General features: G+C 39.0%; 1 protein-coding gene across 4 annotated transcripts in view; it reads left to right on the top strand.

Moving 5' to 3' along the window:
* COPS2 (COP9 signalosome subunit 2) overlaps positions 1 to 11,499 on the top strand; it is a 35,171-nt gene that overhangs the window by 11,229 nt on the left and 12,443 nt on the right. For 3 of the 4 annotated variants that reach the window (XM_019533637.1, XM_019533638.1, XM_019533639.1), the window contains 8 exons: positions 4,116 to 4,229; positions 5,569 to 5,646; positions 6,545 to 6,670; positions 7,593 to 7,703; positions 7,825 to 7,902; positions 9,252 to 9,426; positions 10,469 to 10,647; positions 10,760 to 10,812. In XM_019533637.1, the coding sequence (XP_019389182.1) occupies positions 4,116 to 4,229; positions 5,569 to 5,646; positions 6,545 to 6,670; positions 7,593 to 7,703; positions 7,825 to 7,902; positions 9,252 to 9,426; positions 10,469 to 10,647; positions 10,760 to 10,812 (914 nt within the window). The remainder of the gene's footprint in view (positions 1 to 4,115; positions 4,230 to 5,568; positions 5,647 to 6,544; positions 6,671 to 7,592; positions 7,704 to 7,824; positions 7,903 to 9,251; positions 9,427 to 10,468; positions 10,648 to 10,759; positions 10,813 to 11,499) is intronic. The other variant, XM_019533640.1, reaches the window with a different exon arrangement.

Here is an 11,499-nt window from a genome sequence, read left to right as displayed (position 1 = left end):
CTGCACACCCCCCTCATACCCACCCACATCGACATATACCCTCACACCCTCCCCAACACCTGCTACAACCCCTTGCAGACCCCATACCTACTCACCCATGCCCCCTAACCCTTCCACATCCCCTTAGTATACAAAAGTAGGCTTCATTTTGAGGTATTATGCAATCACCTCTATATGCTCAATGCAAATGCAGACAAATCAGGACAAAAATATATTTTTTAATTAAAATATGTTATTGTCAATGTTTGATTTTTATTATATATTTTTTTCCCATTCCGAGATGGCAAACCCCGCTTCCCATAAGGGGTACTTCTGAGGGCAAGGGGAGGGGCTTCTGGCAGCAAGTCAGAGGTTAGGGGGATGGGACTTCTGGTCCCAAGATGGTGACCAGGGGGCAAGGCTACCCTTTTAGCCATTGACAGCTCACCAAAACTTCTTAAGTGGCCCTCCAGCCAAAATAATTGCTTGTCCCTGTATTAGATAATTCTTGTAGTCATTCTACCAGCGGTGCCTATAATAAGTTTGGTTTGTTTGTTTTGTTTTGTTTTGTTTTTTTTAAAGAATAGTTGTCAGAAACAACTCTGGCTGTCACAAAGCAATGAACATAATTGGCAAATTTCTTTCAGAGGAGCTATGTTCTCTATATCCACTTTTCCCTCTTTATTGAAAAGGCTTTACAAAGTAGGAATTTGGTTTATATTTGTCTGCAGAACTGTGCAACAAAATCAATGATGCAAGATTATCAGGTAATATTAACAATTAGGTTTTGATGTATAGGACAGGATAAAACCTTATTAAATTACAGGCAGTTAAGTGGGTCATTTCAGGAAGGGAAAGAAATCAGACTTGGGAGAGCCTGAGCATGTGTTCAGGGCCTCAGTGAGCCATCCAGTTTACAAATTTTGTGAGCTCAGGCATGTGCTGAGTGGGTGTGGTTGAGGCTTATTTCCAGGAGGTGTATCCAGTCTTGCTCAAGGGATGGTATAGACCAACGGTGCTTAACATTTTGGGCCTGTGTGCAGCCAACCTGTGGGCTGGATTAGGCTCCATGCTACTAGAGTTGCACCAATACGCCGGTCCACATCATATTGGCACTGATAAAAGAAAAACTGATATGATTATGAGCAATCGGCTTTTTTTTCTTTGGCTGATGTGACCGGTAATGTCACTGATAAATCCCACGTGCATGCGCGCAGCTGCAGCTTGCACGCAGCCAGGAGTGCAGCCCAGCAGCTTGGAGAGCAGCATCAGGCTGGTAAGTCTGTTGGGCAGAAGGGCTGAGCAGGGTGGGGCAGGCAATGGCAGCACTGGTGGGGGGAGGGCTATGGGTTGCTTAGAGCCACCTCAGAATTCACCATAACCCTCCCTTCCCAGCACCGCCACCTCCCCTGCCCCGCCCCACTCTGCCTGAGTACAGCTGCTGGGAAGAGGCTGGAGCAGCTCTGGCCCTGAGCACAGAGCAGACTACCCACCCTCATCCCATGCACAGATCCAGGGGAGCACATGCCCCCCCTATGCCTCCCCTGTGGGTGCATGCTGTGGCGAGAGCCACCCCCTGTGCCCCTGGACAAGAGGGTGTGCACCAGCTCTGTCCTGCACCCCATTCCATCCTGACTGGGCAGCACCTGCCCCAGCCCTACTCCCTCCCTCACCGAGGGGCCTCAATTTGCATCCCCCATGCCCCTTCCTCCCCTTCCCCCCTCGAGATTTACCAGCCAGATGCTGCTCTCCAAGCTGTCGGGATATCGATATCCAGCTCTCCAAGCTGATTGCATATCAGCAATCAGATCAGTATCAGCTAATGTGGCTTGGCCAATAATTGGCCATCACTATTGACCCAAAAATCTTTATTGGTGCAGCCCTATATACTACCTCTGTCTGACCCCGTACACCTGGATCAGGACCATGCTGCCCTGATCCCACAAACTTGCCTCAGATCTGACAGTTTGGCAGCACGGAAGTGGCAGTTAACATTACCACTGCTCCCTTGCTACCAAACTGAAATCCCTGAAATACATAGGAGTATTTGATGTTTCCTGAACCTAGTCCTTTTCTTTTAAAAATATGATTGCAATTTTTAAAACGTATGCCAACTAAATTGTGGAGGACTGCATGTCTCTATAATTACTAATTACTTGCTGAGCTTTTGACTTTGGTGTCTTTGTTCAAATCCATCCCAGATCAATAACACCTGAAAAATATGATGTCTACTTCAGTACTTGAAAGACACTTTGGATTATCAGGTTGATGTATGGATGTCACAGAATCAGCTGTCACAGAACTAGAAACTAAAATGACCCCACACCTTGATGCTTATTACTCTAGGTCACAGAGGAAGAAGAGACTGACATAGTTATATGGAGCACCCTAGCCTGCCAATATTCTTCTTAATTTGTTTTGTGAATAAATGTATTTTGGATTACTAATGCTAACAAAAGAAGTTGTTTGTTCACAGTTCTCACAGCCCTTGACAAACATGCCAAAACAAAAAAGTTCAGCAGCAGCTTACCAACAACAAAACCTAACTTCCTACACATAGATACCACTTTTAACAAATCATACAACCAGAAGCAGCCCATGCAAGTAGATTTAACTTGTGATGTGTCCTGGAAGTCAGTAGATCAGAAATGGTTGGAGGAACTTGTTCTTAGGTTGAGGGGTCTCACAGCAGTACTCTGTCATAAAGTTATCGCTTTTCTTAAAAAATTGGGAGTGATCCGGACCTAGTGCTTCCATTGACTAATTTAGTCTGTATGGCATGATGAGAGAATTTGTTTGTAATACAGGCAAGTCCTATAGTATTTAGGGCTTTTTGAGTCAAAATCAATACCATACATTGGTCTGAAACCATTAGGCCAATGTTTCCCAACTGGCGTGCCATGGCACACTGGTGTGCTATCAGGCATGTCCAGGTATGCCATGGCATTTTGTGCTGAAGCCAGACCCCCCACCTGCTGCTGCGGGGAGTGGGGCTCCAGCCAGGTACGGGGCATGGCTTCAGCCCAAAATGCCATGTTTGGGGCCTGACCCCTCCCAATCTGTGGTTCAACTGGCTGCGCAGCCCCACCCTGCCCCTCGCTCCATGTCTGTTGTGCCATTTTTTATTTAGGTAAGTGTGCCGTGGGGCAAAAATGGTTGGCAATAAGAAACTTGAATAGAGGGGTTCGTTCGCTGGTGCTGTCAAGTCAGGAGCTTTCACAAAGCAATGAACTTCACCAAATGCAGGGGATTATATAGCTGGCTTGAAACTCTTCTTTGTGATGCACAATTATCTTTTTGGGAAGAGGTTGGATTAAAAATTTAAAATAAATGTATATGTGTTTTTGTCAATACTAGATTTCTTTTTGCTTTGGGTCTGTGCTTTAGTTTTAACGATCACAACTGCATTTTCTGCAGCACAAAAGGTTAACAGTAAAACTGACTAGCTTATTTTCATCATTAAAAGCTGAGTTCAGTATTAAAAAATAGTAAACCGTGTAACTCATAAAGTAAATTGTACATCTTTACTGCCACTTGTTTGCTTTATAGATTATTCCTTTGATTAGATTCATCTTGTATATAGACTCTTCCTCCTACTGCTTGCAGGTTCCCATTATTTCCTGTTTTGCAGGGAATAAGCAGATAATGCCATCACCATGATTATTTTTTATTGCCATGGTTTGGTGTGAGTCTTCATAGGATAAATTGAGAAACCAATGATTCATACAAGAGAAACGTTCTATCATTCACTGCACTTACTACTTGAATAACAGCTGTTAATGTCATACAGTCTCTCCTGTGTGGACAATAAAGGTCCCATAGGATCTTCAAGAAAAACAGTTGTTCGCCTTGGTGTTATTGGTCAGGATTTCTGCTCCTCAGCATTCATGTGCAGTCGGTTGTTACACTTTGCCTCTGAGGTAGCTGAATATTAGTAATGCTGTGTCTGTATATAGTTTGTAAAATTCTTCAAGATGGAAGGTTTTATTGAAATATAAATACACTTTGTTTCATTATATTGGGAGATGCAAGTCACAGTGTCTTCATATACCATCATATTATCAGGTGATATTTTTAGCTGATATGAAACATTTTTATTATAGATTCTGATTTTTTCTTTCTTTCTAAAAATGCAGGAATACTCTGAAGATAGTAACTCTGAGCCAAATGTGGATCTGGAAAATCAGTACTACAATTCCAAAGCTTTGAAGGAGGATGATCCCAAAGCAGCATTGAGCAGTTTTCAGAAGGTTTTTTTGCTTTACATTCTACCTTTTTTTATATTGGTACTGAACATTTTAAAATTACATTTTATCTGCTATAAAAATATGTGCTTTATACTATAGACGTCAGTATATTTGTTACAGAAGATACATTACTGCTCTTCACTGATATTATCATGAGGTTTTTTTCCAGGACATTTGAAATAATTCTTTTTGCAATACAACTTATTAATACAGATGAAGATGAGTAAGTCTTCATTCTTAGGCTTCTTGACTCTCTGTCTACTTCAAATTCAGTTTCTTTAACTAAAAAAAAACTTTTTTTTTCATATCTTGTATCTTATTCAAGGCATTGCTTGCCATACCCAAGGCACCCATCTATATCTTTTGTGAATTGAGCTGCACCCCATTTCAGAAATCAATTTGTTTATTACAGTGCTACCTCCTTGCGGAGGGATTGAAGAATGGGAGAGCCTGAGCTCCTCACACCTGGAGCCTGATCTTGCCCTAAGCTGCTTATCTTCTCGCAATTCCTGTGTTGCTCTCCAAGGATCTCATGGCACCTCAGAGTGCTCTGGGACCTGGTTGAGCATCACTGTCTTGCATACTTCAGTAATGTTGACTGCAAATCTGGGCAAAAAACTTAAATGCTAACTGGCAGAAATATTTGCCATTCATGTGAATTTTAAACTCTTAATGTCACCAAAAATGAGTTGCTAAGCATGATCTTTAAAGAGAGAAATATTGAGCTTTTTCTATTTTTGACTTCTTTTTTAAATGCATGTAAAAGCACCTGAAATTTTTATTTTGTTTTTCAATCCTCTTTTTTCATTAGATTAGAAATTAAGATCTTGTATAATGTAGATCTTGTCTAATGCTACCTTATAATAAATAAAGAACTAATGACATATGTCATCACATGGCAAGAAGGATACTTTGAGCATTTGAGAAAATAGAATTTTTTTAGTGGTGTTTTGTTTTGTTTTTTTACCTCTGACTCTCTTCCTATTTATCATCAATGGCTTATGACTAACATTTTGAAATATGAAATTATTTTCTAAAGATCCAACAACTTCCACTATAAGTTAAGGTAAATGTGATCCAAGAGCACTGTATACTGAGATAAAAACTGCCCTAGAAAAGGTCAGGGAAGATCAAAGTTTGTTCCTTTCCAACATAGAAAATAAGCAGGAAAAATATCTTAAACCTTTTTATAATTTATTCTTTTTTTTTTTTTTTTTTGAAGAGCACAAGTTCATTTTTTGTTAGATTTGAAAAAATTGCAGTATTTAATAAAAATGACATGCACCAATGTCATGTTTATAAATACTGGGTTGTGGAAATGTTTCTTTCTTTCCTATTTCAGGTTTTGGAGCTTGAAGGTGAAAAAGGAGAATGGGGATTCAAGGCTCTGAAACAGATGATCAAAATAAACTTTAAATTGGTAAGAGCAGATAAATGGGGTTGATCCACACTTATTAAATTGTCTTCCTTTCCTCCATATGTCTATCGACAAAGGAAAGCTAAGAATACACAAAACACTTTCCTAATATTAGCCATGTAAGTGAGTGTTGTTGTTGCTACAAGAATATTATATGATCACAAGTGAGACTGTAAGGTATTGTGCACAATCCCCCAAAAAGAGGAAATGCCCAGAAAACAATCTCTGCATATTAAGGTATAATTCTCATTTTGAAAAAGTTTGTGGAATAACCCCAGCTGCTTTTCTGCTTCCTTCTGCGTTCTGAGGCTCAGGCTGACTGCATGCGTGTTTGTTAGTTAAAACATATCTAACAGATCTTGAATATAAGATTGACACACAGCTTTTTAAAACCACTAAGGGCTTACACTGAACAGACCAAACTTGTTTTGTTTAGAAAGCTGTGGTTTTACAAATTTGTTTTAAAAATGTCTCATGAGATCTTGTATATTAAGTTTAGCCAAGTGTATTTTTTGAAATTTTTTGTAAAGTATGTTTTGAATAGTACAGTACAGTGTTCGAATTCCAGTATGCAGTAAGGACTATTAACACTGTGGCATGTGAAACATTATTCATTTAGAATGTATTATTAGCAAATATTTTTGCATCACATATGGCCATGCTAACTTTCAAAATTACCTGTTTCTCAAATATGATGAACATTGTAAACCTGTACTCCAGGAAGTCCTGGCTGACTCGGTATTAATTCTGCTACTGATCCTTAATCCTGACAAAAAATTACAGTGATGGCTGATACACAAACCTACTACAGTACTATAGCTTGCATGACCATATTGATAAGATCTTATCTCAAGTTTTAATATACATTTTTAATTATTTCAAATGATCTACTTCCTTACAGACTAACTTTCCTGAAATGATGAACAGATATAAACAGCTATTGACTTACATACGGAGTGCAGTTACAAGGAATTACTCTGAAAAATCCATCAATTCTATTCTCGATTATATCTCCACTTCCAAACAGGTTAGATCATCAGTTCTTTCATGTTGGTGGTTCTCCTCCTATCAGTTGTATTTATGATAACTGAATTTCAAAGTTTGTCTAAGAAACATTGTCTATCTTTTAGACTACTCAAAGCAAAAATATTATGGCCAAGTGCACAGTCCAGCTCCGTTCTCTTTGTGCTGCTACAACAGCAGCATATTAAAAGGAACAGAAAACTTCCCTATGCCTTTGTGTAGGTGTGGAGAATCACCAGTGCTTAGAGCAGACTCCTTTACTTTACTTTCCTCAAGACCGTTCCTTATGTCCTACAGCACAGAGAAGTAGGGGAAAGAACCTAAGCATGATGCACTCTAGCATCAGTTTGGCACATTTGGTACAGTTGAGCATAATTTAGACTAAATAATGTAAAATTCTGGACTGGAGGGAGCCAGCAGATCCTTACTCTCAGCCTTAAATTCATAGGTTCCAAATCTGAACTGTCAGCAAACAATCGGGGCTACAAAATGTGCATAAAAGTTTCTGTAAACTTTCTGCACAGCATTTTTCTGAAAGACCAGATTAGTAACTCCTTTGCCTGCCCATTTGGGTGCTACAGTAATTGACTTCAATTTCTGTATTGGTGAAGAATGGAAGACTTCAAAACTTTTAACACATTTTTTAAATTTGGTCCTCCTTTGGCTGCTTCTAAATGATTTTGTGAGTTCAGAAGTCTCTTCCAATCTTCTATTTTAGCTTTATGTTGATTTTTTTTTTTTTATACCTCTTCTATACAGAAAGAGAAAGCAAAGTGAAGTTTTGTTGTTTTAATTGCAATTTTTGCAGTACTGTTCAAAAAGATTTAGGTTACTGTTTCTTATTTGTATTGAAGTTCAAACATGCACTTTTAGTTTGTTCAAACTGACTTCATTAACAGGTACAAATTTGCTGTTTACAATTATAGAATTCTGATTTTTTATGTCAGATGGATTTGCTTCAGGAATTCTATGAAACAACACTTGAAGCACTGAAAGATGCTAAAAATGACAGATTGTGGTTTAAGACAAACACAAAGGTAAAATATAAATACATATTTTAAATACTTTTAGCTTGCTATAACCTTCTTAAGCTGTCACTCATATTATAGATTCCAAAATCCTAATGAACTTAAAGACTTAATATTTTTTTAATTACAGCTTGGCAAATTATATTTAGAACGAGAAGAATATGGAAAATTACAGAAGATTTTGCGCCAGCTGCATCAATCATGCCAGGTACAGCATATGGGTATTTTCTAAAAATGCTTTTGCAGCCCTAAGACTTCTTTAGAAATCATCACTGTAACTTAATATGCAATACTATATTTTCCCTCCATATTTTGGACTATGTGTGTTTTATATATACTGATCTGTGTAAGTAGAAATGACATGTAATGTATATGTTAAACCACTGCTACTGGCTGGTCTGGGTGAGAGCCAGAATCAAAGTTACCACACTGAATAAGTGGGAATGGCAAGTGGCTGAGGAGGAGGGGGGCACCAGGAGGGGAAAGCATTTTCTGGGGCTGGCACTATAGGAGGAGTGGGAAGGAATGACAGTCGGCAGCGAGGGAAGGCCACTTGCTCCCCGGTTGCTGCTTTTCCCACCACAGTGATGGAGGAGGTGAATATAAGACAATCCTCCAATAATTCGATTCTATGCATGGAAAATTATTTAAAAAAAAAAAAAATCCAATTATTGAGGGGAAGGGTCATTTTAAATTAAAAGTTGTCTTTAGATTTGAGTAAATATGGTAAATTGAGATGGGTTACTTTTAAGCTAGGTACCGATGTTCAAAAAGCCCAAAGCGGAATTGATCCAAGTTGCATGGTTTTCTGTAAGCAACATAATTGAGTTAAGTAGTGAACAGAATACACACCCACCTTTTGGTGGGGGGCAGGGAGCAAATCTTAGCCTGGGTTCTGCCATTTTTAAACAAGTATGTGTGCGCGCCAAACTTCTGTTCTGTTATAGGTATAAACCGATTTCCGCTCACTTACACCAGTAAAAGTGTAATGTACCTGGCTTTAAAGATCTGATATATGCAAAGAGCCAAATTTGGAAGTACTTACTGAAGCAAGACTCAGTTGGTGTCTTTACATGTGCTTCGGTGGGGGGAGTGTCTCTTAGGAGCCGCTCTAATTAAAGCACCCACGGCATCTTGTGTATTCAGCATCTTGTGCTTCAAAATGATGGGAGGGGCACTTTAAAGTTCATTCAGTGAGCTCAAGTTAAAGTGCCCCTGCCACCATTTTGAAGCATGGGGACGAGGAATACATGAGACACCAAGGCTGCTGGAACATGCTATTTAGCATGCTCGATTAAATAAGTCTGCTCAAACACGCTGTAATTACAGTGCATCAGAGTAGACATCCTGCATGTCTACAAGCACCCAATATTTTTGCCTAAGTGAAAGGCCAGGCCAAGTTCTGAAGTTTGTTTTAATTTCACTGGGTGCATGTAAATATAGCATTTGGAGGTGTCTTTATTTGTGGCAGGGGATTTTTGAGAACATTTAAGGTATAATGCTGATGCCACCTTTTTCACCAGATTTCACAGTGTTCGTTACTTTAATCTTTCCTAGACTGATGACGGAGAAGATGATTTAAAAAAGGGCACTCAGCTATTGGAAATCTATGCTTTGGAAATTCAAATGTATACAGCACAGAAAAATAACAAAAAACTTAAAGCACTATATGAACAGTCATTGCACATCAAGTCTGCCATTCCTCATCCACTGATCATGGGAGTCATCAGAGGCAGGTTTTTTTCATATAACCTTAGTTTAATTTCCACTGAACAAACCATTTTTACTTCCATTTTAATGTAGCTAAGATCTATTTGTTATTTCATTTGAGAATGTGTCATAGAAAATACTTAATCTCTTTTTGTTGAATTGTGTTGATAATTTCCAGAACATCTTAAACCTGTTTAGTTATCTATCTGCTACTCAATAAAAGGTGAGGTCAGTTATAGTGAAGACTTATACCATGTCTGAAAGCACCTTTCACCAGATTCTCTTTATCTGTTGCTGCCTCTACTGGCCAAAGCACCTAGGCAGAACACCAGCCAATTGTGTGTACTGAAGCAATAAAAGGAAACCATATTTCTCATTTGACCTTTTACTCAACATGGTGGATGGCTCTCAAGTATATAGTGCTGTTATATATTCTTTTGAAGTTTGTTGCTGGGTAAATTCTGTGAGAGTAAATGTATGTAAAGTCCTTTTAACTTAAAGATAAAATAACTGTTGGGTGCAGGGGATAGTGTTCTCTTGTATGCATTATGAGATCTTGACTTGGAAATCCAAACGGGAAGGAACAGCTTTATATTGAAGTCCTAATGCATGACTTAACGATTTTAGGCAGAAAACGAGGAGGGTGGCACGTTTATAAACAAACTCATTCAGAGAGGCATAAGCTTTCATGAGCTACGGCCAGCTTTGTCAGATGTTATCAATGTACTTTCAGAGAATGGGGGTACTAAGTAGGAAGGAATGAGTTGCCTTATTCTTTGTTTGGAACCCCTGCTATGTGCAAGTCCATTCGTAGCATTTGATAAATTTGGCTATAGCCTACAAAAGCTCTTGCTTCTCTGAACAAGTAATCTGTAAAGTGCCACCCTGCTCTGCCTTCTGCCTAACTTCAGACCAACATAGATAACTACCTCTCTTTTAGTGCATGAGGAGAAGCACCTGAAAATATTTTCAGAAAGCAATATACAAATACTTTGATACATTTAGGAAAATAGTTTTGTTCAAAACATACAATATACCTTTTTTCTTCATTGTTTTCTTTTCAGAATGTGGAGGGAAAATGCACTTACGAGAAGGAGAATTTGAAAAGGCACACACTGACTTCTTTGAAGCATTCAAGAATTATGATGAATCAGGGAGTCCTAGAAGAACCACTTGCTTAAAATATTTGGTCCTAGCAAACATGCTGATGAAGTCTGGAATAAACCCATTTGACTCTCAGGAGGTATATTTAGAAATATGAACAAGTCAGTTTAGTTGCTGTTCTAATTTGAACAGGGGGGAGAAAAATTTTTTTTTCTAGTATCTAAGCATACTGTGATTTCTTTTGTCTTTAGGCTAAACCATACAAAAATGATCCAGAAATTCTAGCAATGACAAATTTAGTAAGGTAAGTTTTTTTTGGGTTTTTTTGGCTTTTTTTTTTTATCTTGGGGCAAAGCCCAGACCATGTAATAGGTAGTTTGTGAAGGTAGTTTGATTTATTTATTTATTTAATTTATTTATAGTGCAATCCAACTTTTTTCCCCATAAAAATCCAGCAAGTTTTTATTTCTGGATTTTTCATGGATTTCATAGACATTTGGGCTGGAAAGGACCTCGGAAGATCCTCGAGTCCAGTCCCCCGCCCAAAGGGCAGGAAGTCAGCTGGGGTCATAGGATCCCGGCAAGATAAGCGTCCAATTTCCTCTTGAAGGTGTTCAAAGTAGGTGTTTGAACCACCTCCAGCAGCAATCTATTCCAGACTATGGGGTCTCAGACTGTAAAGAAGTTCTTCCTTATATCTAGCCTGAAATGGTCACAGAGGAGTTTGTGACCATTTGACCTTGTCATCCCCTGGGGTGCTCTAGTGAACAGACGTTCCCCCAGATCTTGGTGAGCACCTGTGATAAACTTACAGATGGCCACCAGATCACCCCTGAGCCTGCGCTTTTCCAGGCTAAAGAGTCCCTTAGCTCCCAGCCTCATCATAAGGTCTGTTTTATGGACCTCTGATCATGCGCGTGGCTCTCCTCTGGACTCTCTCAAGCTTCTCCACATCCTTTTTGAATTGTGGAGCCCAAAACTGGACGCAGTA

This window comes from Crocodylus porosus, unplaced genomic scaffold, assembly GCF_001723895.1.
Source record: "Crocodylus porosus isolate Cpor-Errol unplaced genomic scaffold, CroPor_comp1, whole genome shotgun sequence".
Lineage (NCBI taxonomy): Eukaryota > Metazoa > Chordata > Crocodylia > Crocodylidae > Crocodylus > Crocodylus porosus.
Note: the sequence above shows the minus strand (reverse complement) of the source record. Positions and strands in the feature narration are given on the sequence as shown.